Source organism: Microtus pennsylvanicus, chromosome 18 (assembly GCF_037038515.1).
Source record: "Microtus pennsylvanicus isolate mMicPen1 chromosome 18, mMicPen1.hap1, whole genome shotgun sequence".
NCBI classification, from domain to species: domain Eukaryota; kingdom Metazoa; phylum Chordata; class Mammalia; order Rodentia; family Cricetidae; genus Microtus; species Microtus pennsylvanicus.
Window position 1 is genome coordinate 27,631,893 of NC_134596.1, and position 16,252 is coordinate 27,648,144.

At 48.9% G+C, this 16,252-nt stretch overlaps 1 protein-coding gene across 1 annotated transcript; it reads right to left on the reverse strand.

Moving 5' to 3' along the window:
• Window positions 1–1,096: 1,096 nt before the first annotated feature.
• On the reverse strand, window positions 1,097–13,249 carry Rlbp1 (retinaldehyde binding protein 1). The gene is made up of 9 exons (XM_075952568.1): window positions 13,098–13,249; window positions 11,273–11,394; window positions 10,574–10,602; window positions 10,226–10,354; window positions 8,425–8,629; window positions 6,538–6,716; window positions 3,574–3,732; window positions 2,098–2,208; window positions 1,097–1,907 (listed from the first exon to the last, which is right to left on the reverse strand). Exons 3-9 carry the CDS (start codon window positions 10,583–10,585, stop codon window positions 1,749–1,751), a joined length of 954 nt encoding a protein of 317 aa, XP_075808683.1. The 5' UTR covers window positions 10,586–10,602; window positions 11,273–11,394; window positions 13,098–13,249; the 3' UTR covers window positions 1,097–1,748.
• Window positions 13,250–16,252: the final 3,003 nt, after the last annotated feature.

Consider the following 16,252-nt stretch of genomic DNA (forward strand, 5'->3'; position numbering starts at 1 on the left):
TGACGGGAAGTCTCACTTACAAAAACGAGCACCCAGAAATCACTGTGCACTTGTGGAAGCCAGATCCATGGGAGGAAAACATTTGTATTTGTCAAAACATGCAGACTCGGGAAATGTAAGCTGTGCCAACTTATTTTATATCAACTTGACACAAACTAGAGTCTTTTTGGAAGAGGAAACCTCAACTGAGAAAATACCCCACCAGACTGGCCTTGGGGGCCCTTTTCTTGATTGATGATCGATGTGGGAGGACCCAGCCCACTGTGGGTGGTGACACACTTGGCTGGTAATCCTGGCTGCTATAAGAAAGCTGGCTGGGGCCTGGAGAGATGGCTCAGTGGCACTGACTACTCTTCCAGAGGACCTGAGTTCAATTCCCAGCACCCACATGGCAGCTCAAAGCTGTCTATAAAGGACTGGAGAGATGGCTCTGAGGTTAAGAGCACTGGCTGCTCTTCCAGAGGTCCTGAGTTCAATTCCCAGCAACCACGTGGTGGCTCATAACCATCTGTAATGAGCTCTGGTGCCCTCTTGTGGCCTGCAGGCATACATGCAGACAGAACATTGTTTACATAATAAATAAATAAAGCACAGTGCCACCTTTAAAAAAAAAAAAGGTGTCTATAACTCCAGCTCCAGGAGATCTGACATCTTCACACCAATGCACAGAAAATAAAGTTAAATAAGTTATTTTCGACAAATAAAACAGGCTGATCAAGTCATAAGGAGAAGCCAGGAAGCTGCACTCCTCTATGTTCTTTGCTCCAGTTCCTGCCTTGAGTTCTTGCCCTCCCGCCTCCCCCCCCAATGATGGACTACAGACTGTTAAATCCTTTCCTCTCCAAGTTGCTTTTGGTCACTGTTTTTATCACAGCCATGGAAACCCTAAATAAGCCATAAGTTCATCACAAAAGAGCTTGACGGCGGGGCGATGGTGGCGCACGCCTTTAATCCCAGCACTCGGGAGGCAGAGGCAGGCGGATCTCTGTGAGTTCGAGACCAGCCTGGTCTACAGAGCTAGTTCCAGGACAGGCTCCAAAGCCACAGAGAAACCCTGTCTCGAAAAACCAAAAAAAAAAAAAAAAAAAAAGAGCTTGACATGGACAAAGAATGGCTTTATTTGTCTATCAAGGACTAGGTGCTTAGAGAAGATAATACAAATTTAAGCAAAACCCACCCAACAAGGCAAAGAGACCTTCTAGTGAAGGGGAGCCCACCCCAAGGACCACACCTAAGCTAGGTGGAGAGGAAGGGATGTGACCTCCACCCTGGAAAGATCTTAGGCTCTTAGCTCCTAGGGCACTCAGCAGCAGGTCACTCCCAAATGTGACTGTTTCGAGGCTGCTCCCTCCCTGGAATTCTGGGTGGGAAACCCCTTGCCTGCTGCAGCTGCTGAGTTTGTCAAACCATTAGTGCTTCAAGCCTCCCTTCTTTTATACAGAATTGTGAGTGGGCTTCCAACTCCACCTTACACACACGAAGTATCAAAGCGGCTACAAAGGAAATGGCGGAGAAGCCTAATTAGCCTTTGAAATCCAGCTTCTCACAGGATTGTCACTGCCCTGTAACTGCAGAGGCAGGTGGGACTATAACTCCCTCGCCTCAGCTACCCTCTACTCAAGCTCTCCTAAACCTAGGAAGTTTGGGGAAGCCACAGTCACCTCGGGCATTTCTGTTCCCAGTCTTGGGTTCAGGAAAGCTGAGGAAGGGCTAAGATGCTAACACAGATCATATGGTAGGGTGTCTCCTCACAGGGCTGTATTCTCAACTTGGACCCGGGGGCCAAAGAGCTGCTCAGCAACCACCTTGCCATCGTACTTGGGCAGTGTACCCCCAAAGTCAGCAGGCAAGATGTTCTCGTCAATCTCCTGGAAGAAGCTGTCGAGGTCATCTCCGTGGACAAAGACCTGCAGGGAAGTGAGCGGGGCAACTGATGGAAGGAAGAGGGAGGAGGGGAGGACAAAGCTGCTGTGGGCTGTCTTTGCCTGACGCCTTTCTCTACAGTCCTCCGTGTGGAACTGTGGGAGCGGGTTGTCCACTCAACTCAGGACCAGTGTGCAGTGTCTGAGGAGGCTCAGGAGGCAGACATGAACTCACCCTCTGTAGCAACTTGTTCTTCAAGAAGGGCTTGACCACATTATAGGTGGTGGTGAAGTACCATGGCTGGTGGATGAAGTGGATAGCTTTAAACCTGGCTGGGAATGAATCCTGGAGAGGGAGGGAGGGAGGGAGAGAGAGAGAGAGAGAGAGAGAGAGAGAGAGAGAGAGATCCCATCACCTCATTGCCCCAGTGGACTCTGAGGCTCCTACTTATCAGCACACACACACATGCTCACACATGCACACACGTGCACACATACACGCTCACAATGCACACATACACGGACACACATACATGCACACACATATGCTCACACATTGCACACATGCATGGACACACACACATACACACATACATGCACACACACAGACACAGGCTCTCCCCATATAGTGAGGACTGATTTGTGCAGTATCACATGTTGACCTGAGTATAGCTCATCCCAGGGCCAGCCACCTGAGAACTTTGGCTTCACTTTGGCTCCAAGGTATAGGGAGGAATCCCTGCAAGTTACACAGCCTAAAGCTGTTCCATGATGCAAAACAAAAACAAAACTGAAACCCTAGAAATAATTTGTTTTAAAGGATAAAATGGTAGCCTTGCTTGGTTATTTGGTGATTATGTGTTTGGGGTGTGTGTTCTCTGTGTGTGTATGTGTGTGTGTGTTCTATGTATTGTTATTTGGTGTGTGTGTTTTGGTATTTGGTGTGTGGTGTGTTAGTATTATTTATTGGTTTTGCGAGACATGATCTCATGTGTCTAAAGCCTGCCTCTTCTTTCTGAGTGCTAGAATTACAGGCATGTGCTGCAATGACCAGTGCTAGGAATAGAGCCATATCCCCAATCAGAGTGATTGAGGTTTTTTCAAACCACTTGTGTACTGGGTGGATGGCAAACCATTATAGACCAAATGTAAGGACATCATTGTCAAACCTCCTTGTCCTTCAGCAACTGCCATGTATACCCATATCTCCAGCCTCTTCTTTCCCAACACACACAGGGAAAATATAAGGTAGCTCAAGGAAGAGAATGGGGGTTATCTGTATATAAAGGACTCATAAGGGGACTGGTGATGTGCTATCCTCAGGATAAACTCACAAGCAAAAAGAGACGGCAGGATATACATGGCCAGACAGCCTGAGGTTCCAGGATCACTCGCATGGAGTCAAATCCAGCCTCTGCCACTCTACTGTGTGTGACCTTGCAAAGTCACTTAACCTCCAAGCCTCAATTTCCAGGTTTGTAAGATGAAGCAGAGGATATGGAGGAGAATCCTCTCAAGGAGTCAACGAACTCATTACCATCTACTTAACAGACTCAATCACCATGCAAGTGAGATGGTTGTTGACTGTTGAGATGACTTGTCACTGCTCTGTATGACACTAGATTGTCAACTCCTCGGGTTTCTTCCTGCATCGTGGAAACTGGGAAACCACCTGTGAAAGGTTCCCACGGGGCAGATTCCAAGGTCTCACCTGGAGCATGTCCACCATCTTCTTGAGATCCGAGGGGCGGAGTCCCGCCGCCTGTTGCATGGTGAAGCCCTTAAAATTCTCAACGATACAGAAGCCATTGATTTGTGTTTCCTCATTCTCCAGCAGTTTCTCCAAAATGAAACAATATGCCTGCAAAATCTAGAAGCGCGGGGGCTGGGTGTGTGGCTCGGTCATAAGCCCCAGAGTTGATCTCAAGCCTCACAAAGCCGGGAGCACAGCAAGCAGGGTTTAAGATCCAACCCACAGAGGTGATTAAATCTCAGGGTCCCGGGTAGAGAGCCAACTGGCACCTTCCTCGCTGCAGACATTTGCCACACATGCCCCCCTCCCAGAATACATGCTAATAAAATAACACCAGATGTCATGTTCATGATTAGAAGCCACTGAGTCTATCCCAGCACTTTTATAATGTTGGAAACCACTAGAAACGACCTGAGTATCCAGTAAGAGAGGAGTGAAATGAAGGTAGATTTATTTAAGCGACGGACTACTGTGAAGCGGTAAATCATTAACAATATGGGGGACTCTTCATGATATTTCATAGCACAGAAAAGTCTCGTGTTGATTTTGTTCTGCCTTAGTTCATTTGTTGGTGCCAGAAATCAATGGTGGAGTCTTGGTCGCGCTAGGCAAGATCTATGCTACTGAGCTGTATCTCCAGCCCTTGGATTTCTTGTTTTTACAGGGTCTAACTTTGTAGCTCAGGCTGGCCTTGAAAACGTGTTTAGCCCAGGCTAGCTTTGAACAAGAGGTCCTCCTTCCACCAACTCCTGAGTGTTGGAATTGTAGCTCTGACCGCCATTATCCTGCCTGTTGGATTCCACGTTTCCCTGATCCTTCTTCCTTCCCTCCATCTTTCCCTCCTTCCCTCTCTTCCTCCATTCCTCCCTACTTCCTTCCTTCTTTCCTTCCTTCCTTCCTCCTTCCCTCCCTCTCCTTCTCCCTCCGTTTCTTTCCCCCTCCCTCTCTCTCTGCATTCCTTCCCTTCTTCTCTCCCCCATCTCTTTTTCAGTACTGGGGACTGAACCCAGGGTACTGTAGATTACTAAACGGTATCACCAGCTCTCTTTTCCCTTTGCATTTTTAGGCAGTCTTACTAAGTGACCCAGGCTGGCTTTGAACTCACTCTGTAGTCCAGACAAGCTTTAAATCTATAATCAGTCCTCTTGCCTCAGCCTCCCTAGCAGATGGGTGTATGGGCCTGTGCCACCAAGAATGACTAAGGAAAGCCTGGCAATGGTGGCACACGCCTTTAATCCCAGCAGTCAGGAGGCAGAGGCAGACAGATCTCAGTGAGTTCAAGGCCAGCCTGGTCTACAGAGTAAGTTCCAGGACAGGCTCCAAAATTACAGAGAGAAACTGATGACTGATGATCCCACAGTTATATAAATTGTGTGTGTGTGTGTGTGTGTGTGTGTGTGTGTGTGTAAAATAAGTTGGAAGAATACAGAGGTAAGAAAAAATCTAGGTCACAGAATTATAAATGATTTTAAGTTTTCAATTTTTGCATATTCTAAAAAGAATAGATACTGTTTACATAATAAGAAAAGTGCATGTTTTTTAATTTTTTTTCTCTAAAAAAATATACCTTTAGTTGGAGCTAGAGAGATAGCTTTGTGATTAAGAGAGCTTGCTGTTCTTACAGAGGACCTGAGTTTGGATCTCAGTACCCACATCAGGGGGCTGGCTCATAACTACCTCTAAGTTTAACTCCTGCTCCAGGGGAGCTGATGCCTCTGGCTTCTCCAGGAACTAGCGCACACATTTTATTTAAAATAAGCCAGGCAGAAGAGACCCTGTGACAGGATTTCTTTGTGTAGCTGGGACTAAAGGTGTGCATCGCCACTGCCTAGCTTGTTTTAATTTTTATTATTATTTATTCATGATGAAGATGTTGGTGCCACTGATGCGGGAGTAACAGGAGACTGTGAGCAGCTTGGCCTGCGTGCTGAGAATAGAACTCAGGTCCTCTGCAAGAGCAGCAAATGCTCTAACCGCTGAGCCGTCTCTCCAACCCTCCTCCCCAAAATAATATGTCTTTCTTTTTTTTAAAAGCTTTAATTCTATATGTAGTATCTTGTTACTGCGAAGGCCTAGTAACACCCTTAATAAGAGCCGACATAAGGTAGAGATGTTGGCTATTTCCATCACCATTTAACGAGAGCGAAGGGCTGGCCAGTGGAATCTAATTTCTTCTTCAAGCCTGGGGTCTAAAAAGTAGAAAAGGTGAAGAAGACAGTCCCCTGTATTTACATACACTAGTATACTTAGAAACACAGGAGAAGGCTGGGAACTCGGCTCACTTGGTAGAGTACCCGTCTAGAATGTGTAAAGCGCTGGGTTTGATCCCCAACACTGCCTAAAACCAGGTATGTTGGCACAGGCCTGTAAACCCCAACATAGTAAGGGAAGCACAAGTTTGAACGCGATCCTTAACTACATCGTGAATTCCAGGCCAGCCTGGGATACCCGTGACCGTTTCAAAACAAAAGTAAGAAAGGAGGAAAAGTGAAAGAAAGAAGAAAAGAATAAAGGAAAATCCTTCTTTCCCTTAGTCAGCCCTCTTAAAGGCTTAAACATAGGAGCACATGGAAAGCAGATAGTTAAGTAGGGCAGAACCTGTATCTTCCAGAATCTTCCAGCCCACAGCCCTCTGATCCTCGTTTCTCTGTTGCTCTCAGCTTTCAGTGTCTGGCAGGGTTTCCGTCAGCTCCTGGCCCATAGTTGCTGTCCCCAGTTGGTGTTGCTGGGGATAACCAGGCCAGTGGGCTCTACCTATAAAGCCGTGGGACTTCCCTGCTCTCCTGGAACACCCCAGGGATTCTCTCCCCATGTGGAAAAGGCCTGGTGGCAGGTGGCTGCCTGCCCTTGTCCCTCCACAGACCTTGCCTCCTGGTCAATCCAACAACAAAGACAACAGTTAGGACAGAGAACCCAGCTGACCTCATCAAAGGTGACTTCTTCGCAGTGCCAGTTTTCAATGTTGAAGAGCATAACCACTCGGCCGTACTTGTCCCGGCTGGAGAGGACGCCAGGGTAACCGGCCTCGATAGTGCAGCGGAGGGCCTCCATGGACAGGCTGTCGAAAAGCTCAGGGTACTGGAGCCGGAAGTTCACATAACCTGCAAGAGGGAGAGTTAAGGAGCCATTCTGGAGGCCATTCCAGTCACGCTCACCCACCTTCTCAGGCGGCACATGGTGAGAATCCTGGCCGCTGTCTGCGTATAACAGGAGAGCCAGCTGTCTGCGCCCCAAGTTTTCTTTCCACGAGATTGACCTGTCCCCCCACAAATGTTGGGGCAATTACACATGGTTCACAATGTTCACCTAGTGAGGTACAGTCCTTCATCTGAAAGTGATCATATGTGTTAGGTCCCTTCCCTTGGGGACAAGGCACAGGCTGTCAACTGGGCACAGGGCCAACTGAGTGGGTGACTGGGCAGTGCTGAGGAAAAGCCTGGGAAGATAACTCAAGGCCCCAGCTAGACTCAGAGGCTCTTCCTAATTCGGGCAGTGCCTACATTGCCCACAAATACCATTCTTACTGTCCATGAACAGGTCCCTGCCTTCCTGTGGCCATCTGTGCCCCCAAGCTGGGGCCCATTGGAGGGGTTTAGGGAACAATGTTAAAAAGCTGCCAACACTTTGCTGCTGTTCTAGAACATTCCATTCTTCATTCCCCTCCCAGGGTTTCTCTGTAGCTTTGGAGCTTGTCCTGGAACTAGCTCTTGTAGACCAGGCTGGCCTCGAACTCACAGAGATCTACTTGCCTCTCTCCCTCCAAGTGCTGGGATTAAAGGCGTGCGCCACCACCGCCCGACTGAACATTCCACCCCTATCCTGCCTCACATTTGCCTTGCTGTGCCCTCAGCCTAGTTACACAGGTGTCTAATTTCCTTGGGGTTTATTTTCAGGTCTTCCTTTGCCGTGGGAGCCTTTCTAGATACTTCATTGGCAGCTTCGATCTTTGGCCCTTCATAGCCGACTGCTCATTCTTCTCCTTGCCCCTTGCCACTCAAACTCTACCTAGGTGTTCTAGCCATCAGGTGTATTATTCCCACCAAGAGAATGTAAGTTCTACACACACACAACAGCATGGGCTGCTTGAGCTCAATGCCCTAAAGCAGCGGCGGGCCCAGGGCGGCACTGACTTGACATCTGGGTACAGAGGAGAAAAGTAAAAACGGAAAGGCAGTAGGCTGCAGGCCGCTTCTTCCTCTTCAGCCCTTCCCTCTGTAGACACCAAAGACTTGATTTCTTCAGGAAATGCGTTTCTCCACCCAGCATGCCCGTGGCAGTTCTGTCCCAGCTCCCCATCCCCAAGGTAAGCACCATCTTTGGGTCCACTGGGGTTGAAGTTTAGTGTCGGGTAAGTACATGCAGGAGGCACGACTTCACCACCTGGAACATCCCAGAGCCAAAGGTGGGGATCCAAAGGAAACACCTTCCTTCGTCGCCTAAATGTGGTACCTGAATTCTACTCACTGAGTTCCAAGACTGACAGAGAAGAGATTCTTCTAGGAATCTGGCCTTTACCATCTAATTTTGTTCATCTATCCATCCATCCATCCATCCATCCATCCATCCATCCATCCATTTATCCATCTGTCTGTCCATCCATCCACCAGCTGACAGTGCCTAAGTGATCTTAAGGACTACTCCGTTCACACACATGTGCACCCATGTGTGTGCATACGCACTCACATGAAGTATATGGAGACAGTGACTATGTCACAGCATAAGAGAGTTTTCTTTACTGTGGAAAGGGCAGACACCCTCCTCAAAACGTCCTCTTGCCTGGCAGGGCCAGCCCTCCAGCTCAGGCCTTACCTTTGAGCAACTCATAAGCGCGGCCCACGTCGAACTTGCGAGCACGGATGAAGCGCAGGAGAAAGGCGCTGTCCCTGGCCTGGACCCTCTCTGCCACCGCCAGGGCCAACTCCTCCCCTGAAGCTGCCTGAGCCTGTACCAGCTCCTGTAGCTCCCTCACGGCCTCCTCCCGGGTCTCCTCCTTCTCATTCAGCTCATCCTTGGCCTGGAACAGGGTGAGATGGGGCAGAAGTTACCTTAGAGGTGCTAGTGAGGAACAGGGCGAGTGTGGGAAGGCTCAAATCCAAATTGGCCTGCTGGGAGAGCCCAGGGTGCCGCAGTTTGAGCCTTACTTCTCCTGTGCCCTCCAGGGTCAAGGAGTGGCATGCTGCTTTCTCATAGACATTTGCTTTTGGAGAGTGTCAAACTGCTCAGCCTGGATGCGAGATATTGACAGCAATGATTTTCTAACAAATGCCCGTGTGTACTGTGCTCTTAGCCGACACCCTGCTCGGTCCTCTAGATACATTGTGTGTGTGTTTAATTTACTGACTTTATTCATTGCATATGTGAGTGTTTGGCCTGCACATATGTCTGTGTACCATATGCGATCTTGGTGCCTGCCTGAGAAGGTCATAAGAAGGCATCGGGTCCCCTGGAACTGGAGTTATGAAAAGCTGTGGACCACCACTGGGTACTAGGCATCCAACCCGGATCCTCCGCAGGAGCAACAAGTGCTCTTAACCGCTGAGCCATCTCTCCAGCCCTACACTGTGTGTTTGATTTTTGCCATGACTCATTGCGGGGGTTCCTTTGTTTTTTATTTATTATTTTGTTCTGTGTTTTTAGTTGCCTTTTGCATTTATGTGTTTTTACATGTATGTTTAGGGGGCACACAGGATGTTCATGTGGAAGCCAAAGGATGACTTGTGGGAGCTGTGTATTTGGGATAAAACTCGTTTGCTCAGGTTTGATGGCAAATGCCTTTTAGTCAATGAGCCACCTCACCAAGCCCTTATTTTTGTTTTGTTTTGTGTTTTGTTTGTTTGTCTGTTTTGGGTTTTTGTTTTGTTTGGGTTTTTTTTGTTTTTCGAGACAGGGTTTCTCTGTGTAATAGCCCTGGATGTCCTGGAACTTGCCTTGTAGACCAAGCTGGCCCCAGACTCACAGAGATCCACCTGCCTCTCCCTCCAAAATGCTGGGATTTAAAGGCGTGCGCCGCCACCACCCAACCTTTGGTTTGTTTTGTGAGACAACGTTTCTAAGCCAGGCTGACCTCAATTTGACGTAGAGCCAAGGTTGACTTTGAACTGCTGATCCTGCCTGTACCTCCCGAGTGCTGGGATTACAGGCATGTGCTACCATGCCCAGTTTTATGTGACAATGGAGGAGGAACACAGAATCTCAGGGACTTTAGACAACTGCCAAATGAGTCACACCCCAATCCGGTTTTTTTTTGTTTTGTTTTTTGTTTGTTTGTTTGTTTGAGACAGGATCTCTATATGTAACCCAGGCTGGCTTTAAAACTATAATTCTCCAACCTCTGTCTCCCAAGTACTGGGTCTACAGGCATGAACCACTATACTTGGCAAGCTGGTGTTCTGCCCGTCTCCCAGAAGAGCAGGCTAAGGGGGCTAGAGGTGATGTGTTCTTGTCCTAGTTCCCCAAGGAGGAGGACGGCCCCCTCCCTTCACTCAGTGACCTCCCAGACTTGAGGCAGCAGGAAGGAGAAAGGATTCTGCTCTGCCCACCCCATCCCTATGGTGCTCCTTATCAGGTTGCCCCAGACAGCGCTTCACCCGCTCCCACTCTGGCACCTCACCTTCTGCAAAGTGTGGCGAGGGAGCTGGCTGCACAGGCCAAAGACGGGACCATGGTCCTTGGTTGTGAGCTGCTCCAGCTGTGCCCGGAGCTCCTGCTCCTCTTCAGGGACCATTCGGAATGTGCCCACCTGAGCAGAGAGGAGTCATGTGGAAGGTCGGACAGCTCCACCCCAGCCCCCACTCCAACAGCCAGGACCACTGGCATAGGGGGCTTGCTGAGATCTTGCATACTCCCTTTGGCCAAGAACTTTGCTAAGCCTCCTCCCTTTGGCAGATGAGGGGCCCCAGAGAGATGGTCACAGTGTAGGGAGGAAGGAAACAAGGGAAGAAGAGCCCAGGCTACTCACCCCCTCTGACATATTGCCTCTCGAAGACACTGAGGGGAAAGAAAGAACCTGTTTGCTCTGCCCTGGCCTCTCCAGATGGCCTGTCCCCAGTCAGGACTGTGGCGATATTGAAGGAATTGTTCTGTTTGTCCTAGAACAGTGGCTCTCAAGCATTCAATCCCCCCACCCCTGCTAGGTGATTGGCCAGAAATTCAGATGCATGGGTCCTGGTTCCTGAGATTCTGACTAGAGAGCTCAAATTAGGGTCCCCCCTCCCCCACCCAGCTCTGAAGGACAAGGTTCCTGGGGTACACTTTGGGAACATGCCTTTGGAAGGAACACACCACTCACACCCTACTCCAGCTGTGGCTAGCTAGGAATAAACCAGAAATGGATCCCATTCTCAGCTACAGGGCCAGGTCACGATAATAAGGGAACCTCTTTTCCGTTCTGGAAGCCTTCCTTCCCCAGTGCAAATGGGCACCCCAGAAACCTCTCAGCCCAGGGGATGACTCTGTCCCCAGTGCATTCGAGCAATGGCGAGCCATGATGCCACCAGGCCTGGCTGTGTGTTCAGGGCTAGGTGGCACACTAAGAACTTTCAAATTCATTGTCTCAGAGCCAGGCGTTCCTGTTTTAGCTAAGGAAAACCAGAGCCAGGAGTGTAAGCGACTTATCGGTGGTAACACAGCCCAAGGAAGCCGGGGACCGGATACCTACCTAAGCTGTGACTCCGGTAGGCAGCAAGGAGCAGTCTGGGGCAGCTGGATGTGGGTCCTGGGTTCAAACCCTGTCTTTCACACTTGCAAGTTGAGTGATTTCACGTGAGTCTTGACTATTCCCTGCTGGGATGGAAGGGTTGTGAGATGTAATTGAATAACGTGCACACCAGCAGCCCTGGGCCACCAGAACAGATTTCAGTCATGGCCCATATGTTCCCAGACTTTCTCCTCCCAGGCCTATGTCCCCAAGTGACTGTGAAGATCTTCAGTTCTGTTTCTACCCATGACCAGAGTCATTTGGTCAGCTCAGCTATATACTCATAGCTGCTAAGTAGCTGGGACTTGAACCTGTGTCTACCTGACACTGAATCTCTTTGATGCATCCAGTTGTGTCATCTCTGTGCAAGCTCCTGTGTGTGTGTGTGTGTGTGTGTGTGAGTGACCGAAACCTTGTAGGCTAGAGAGATCTGGATTTGAAACTGGCTTTTGCCGCCTGTGTGACCATAGGGAAGTTATTTAATTTTGACTGAGACTGAGAGCAGATTGAGGGCAATAGCATCTACCCAAAGCCATTGTCATGACGACCACAGGGTTTTTGGGACATAATCTAGAGTGGAATTTTGCTCTACAACAGAGCCCACTCTCCCTTTCTTAGCATCACACCAAAATGAACCCAATTTGTCCACTAAAACTTGAGGATCCCAGAGACTGAGTGTCTCCCACCTTCTGGATCTGTCCTTTCCCTACCATAGCCTTTCAAGGACAAGGGAATTCTGGGAGCTTGAATCTGCCTATAGGAACCAAATATGGGCTGGAGAGATGGCTCAGCGGTTAAGAGCACTGGCTGCCCTTCCAAAGGTCCTGAGTTCAATTCCCAGCAACCATATGGTGTCTCACAACCATCTGTAATGAGATTTGCATTACATGGAGGCAGAATGTTGTATACATAATAAATAAATCTTTAAAAAAAAGAAACCAAATACAAGCCAACTTTTTGGAGAGCAGACATTTGTCCGAACATATGGGCATAAAGACCAAGGATGGAGTACAGTGGCACACACCTATAATGCCAGCACTTGGGAGAGAGAGGCAAGAGGATCAGAGGTTAAGGTTATTCTCGGCTAAATAGTGAGTTCAAAGCCAGCCTGCACTACAGGAGACTCTATCTCAAAAAACAAAAAGCAAAAGCTGGGCATGGTGGTGTGGTGGTGTACCTTTTTAATCCCAGCACTTGGATCTTTGCATTTGAAGCTAGCCTGATCTACATAGGACATTCCAACACAGTCAGGACTATGCGGGGGGGGGGGGGGGGGGGGGGACCCTGTCTCAAACAAACAAACAAAGCAAAGCAAGACTAAAGAACTTGAGAGGGATTAGTGGATACCCTCAGCCAGATAAGCAGATCACGAGCACAAGACCCAGATCTTAGAAATAGAAGATTAAAGTCAGCACAGAGAAGGAGTTAGCTCTTATTTTTATAAAGTGCTTATTCAGGATCTGTATGCACGTATGTCATGAAAATATGCTCCCCCCAGCTCCACATCGTCGTTCTCTGCCATTTAGAATTGGCAAATAAAACACAGTTAATTACAAATACAGCACATAAAAGGTATTTGATCATCTGCAGTTCTAATTGAATTAGGTACTCCACATTTGTACGTGCTGAGTCTGCCTGTAGAAGGGTCTGGCTCACCCTGAAGAACGGCACACTGCTTTTCAAGCAACCAGAGCAGTCTGAGAGGTGGTGAGCCCCACCCCACCCGACCACTCACCCCCACACACTGTCTTATGCTCCCTGCCAGCCTTGTTACTGACTCACTTACCTGACAGCTCGTCCTTGGGACTGCGGGAGCCTCTGAATTGTTCTGGCGCTCTGGAAACTGCCTCCTTTGGAGGTGTGGTCAGGTCAGCAAGCTCGGATTAGTGTGTCACAAGGAACTTCTCAGACCCACTGTTTCCATCAAATCAGGCTCACAAGAGGCCCAGAGTGAAACAAGCAGAACATCCTGAGGGAGAGGGGAGAGGCCCAGCCTGTGGGCAGCCATCAAAGCCTCGCTTTGTGAGCTTCTGCCTGAAGCTCTGTTCAGCCATGTGGAAGCCACTTCTCTGGGATCTGGGCCAGCCCCATCCCATTCACCTGCCCTCTCCCTTCTCAAACTGGGAGGCAGGGGAGCCTGGGAGAGTGAGCACTCACTCCCCACAAAGAGAAGGACATATACAGAAATGAAGAGAAATTGTAAATGTGGTCTTTAGAGTGACCCAGGCCTGTGGTCCACTGTCCCAATGTGAGGGAGACGGACCTGGTGAAGCTGAGCAGGGGAGGACCTGCCATGTAGCCTAAGCTGACCCCAAACTACACAGCCCACTTGTTCAGATGTGTTTGTGGGCTGCTGAGGATCGAACCAGGGCCTGACACATGTAATAGCTCCATTTCACTGCATGGTGGTGGCCCACACCTTAATTCCAGCACTCAGGAGGCAGAGACAGGTGGATCTCTGTGAGTTTGAGGCCAACCTGGTCTACAGAGGGAGTTCCAGGACAGGCTTCAAAGTTATAGAAAAACCCTGTCTCGAAAAGAAAAAAACAAACACAAAAACTTCATTTCTAAGTCATTCCCTCAGGTTCCACCTCCTCCACCTCATCCCCTGTCCCATGTCCTGCAGCCCAGGTAGGTTTTGAACTTCTGATCCTCCAACCTCTTCCTCTCAAAGGCAAGGAAACAGGTGTGTGCAGCCACACACAGTAGGTCTCCCTTGCCCAACTTGCAATCCTTGCTCCAGCATCTTTCTTGACGTAAGGTTATTTCTCTAAGCTGATTTCATCTTCTCTGAGAAGTGTGATGGCTAGAGGCTGTGGGGAAGATCAGGGAGGACCACACAACACCCACTTCGGTGCCTGATCCCAGGGAAGTATACTGGAGAGCTGGCAATTTTGCCCAATGTAGAATCTGTGGGCTCCTATGTGAGGGGAACACACCCGAGCCTCAGCACAGCCAGAAACTCTTGAGCAGCCCTCAGCAGGGGACATCCAACCTCTGCCTTGGTGTTGCACTGGGGTATGAGGGATCGTTGTGCCCAGACTCTTGCCCCCCAAAAAGACCACCAGAGATCCGGGACTTGGATGCAAAAAGCAAGGTTTATTCCAAAGCACAGTACTAGTCTAGGCAGGGAACTCTTCCAGCACACTCAAGGCAGTGAGGGCGGGAGGAGCTGCCTTCTAGAGATTACAAGACTTTTTATAGACAATCTTACAGGACGACCAGTTCTCACCTAATTTGCATACCCAGACCTAACTGAGGGCAGCAAATGATTACAAAAGGGTGTGAAATGCAATAAGCATGATATTATTATGCAAATGAAGTATGGACATAAGTACGTTCTCAGTTGGCCCATTCCTATCTGTCCTTGGGGTATATAGATGAAGCATACTATGGACATATTTTTAATTGGTCAGTTCTTGGCTATTCTTGAGGCAATGCTCTCCCAGTTGTTATCAGCTCCTGCGATGGCCCTTGTCACGTATGAAGTGTTTTTCAAAACAGCCTAGCCTAAACAGCGTGGTTCAGGCGGAAAGCAATTAGGTCACGCTGACTGGTTTTTCATTTCTCTCAGGATGCAAGTCCTTTAGATCATTTTCTGTAGGGGATTACAAAGCCAGGGAGTTCTGTATTCCCACCACAGAAAAGTTCTCTTTAGTCAACCTCATCTTCGTCAGAGCCCAAACAGCCCACCTTCGGCCCTGGTTCTCTCTCCTAGGGATGCTCAGGCTGGGTTGAGCTCATGGGCACAGGTCATTCTCTGGAATCCAGCCACAGGAATGGTTTGCTCTCACCACAGTTTTGGGTTTACATAAGAAAGACCATGTGCAGACTCTGAAAGAAGACAAAGCTACCCACAAGCTAAGGAGGTGACATCAAAGGATAACACCTTGGTCTCAGACCTCCAGTCTGGTTAAGTCACCCAGGCTGTGACACTTTATTATCCCCAAGGATCTTCACTGGATGTGAGGCTCCCAAGAGAGGATAAGACTAAGAGGCCAGGGCTGGAGAGATGGCTCAGAGGTTAAGAGCACTTGATTGTTCTTCCAGACGTCCTGAGTTCAAGTCCCAGCAACCACATGGTGGCTCACAACCATCTGTAATGAAATCTGGTGCCCTCTTGTGGCCTGCAGGCATACATGCAGACAGAACATTGTTTACATAATAAATAAAGCACAGTGCTAAGACGCTCCATCAGGACTGAATAAAGAAAGGCCTCCATTGCAAAACATTCCTGTTACCCAGAGACTGTGAAGTCCATGGCACAGCCTAGTAGACGAAGGGCTGTCTAAAGCATCAGGTTCTCAACCTGGGAGTCATGATCCCTGGTGTGGGGGGGTGTCACATACCAGATATCCTGTATATCAGATATTTACATTATGAGTCATAACAGTAGCAAAATTACAGTTATGAAGTAGCAACAAAATAACTCTATGGTCGGGAGTCACTACAACATGAAACAATATTAAAGAGTCACAGCATTAGGAAGATTGAGAAACAGTGGCCTAGAGCATCTCAGGACACCAGCCGGCACGAAGCCCTTTGGGGAAGAAGGGCCACAGCACACATTACCGCTCAGAGCTCTTCTCCTGCCTCCTCCTGCCCTACTCCCACCCAAGAGTCGTGTTTACCTCTAGCTCCTCTGGCTGGAACAATGGTGACACTGTCCTCCTTGGCCCACAAACCTATGCTGGCTGCACTGGCAGAAGCGCTTGGGCTCCCTGGCCTGCCTGGCCCCAGCTGACTGCAGGCAGGCAGGCAGGGAGGGTGGGAGGGGGCTTGCATTTCTAGGGTCAGTGTACTCGTGTAAAAGTCTTTCAACACGTTTCTGTCATGAGCAGAAACAGATGGGCTTGCCTGCGTCTAAAGTTACTGAATAAAAGTAAAACCACAGCTTGCTTGGCTGCAGTTTCCCAAGTAATTTTAATTTTGCTTGAAAAG

Bases quoted from the DNA above. Each gene is read 5' to 3' on its own strand.
- Rlbp1 (XM_075952568.1), bottom strand. The intron at 2,209-3,573 runs GTGAGACCTTGG...CTCCCTCTCCAG, and splicing joins AGATGGTGGACATGCTCCAG to GATTCATTCCCAGCCAGGTT. The intron at 1,908-2,097 runs GTGAGTTCATGT...ACTTCCCTGCAG, and splicing joins AGAACAAGTTGCTACAGAGG to GTCTTTGTCCACGGAGATGA.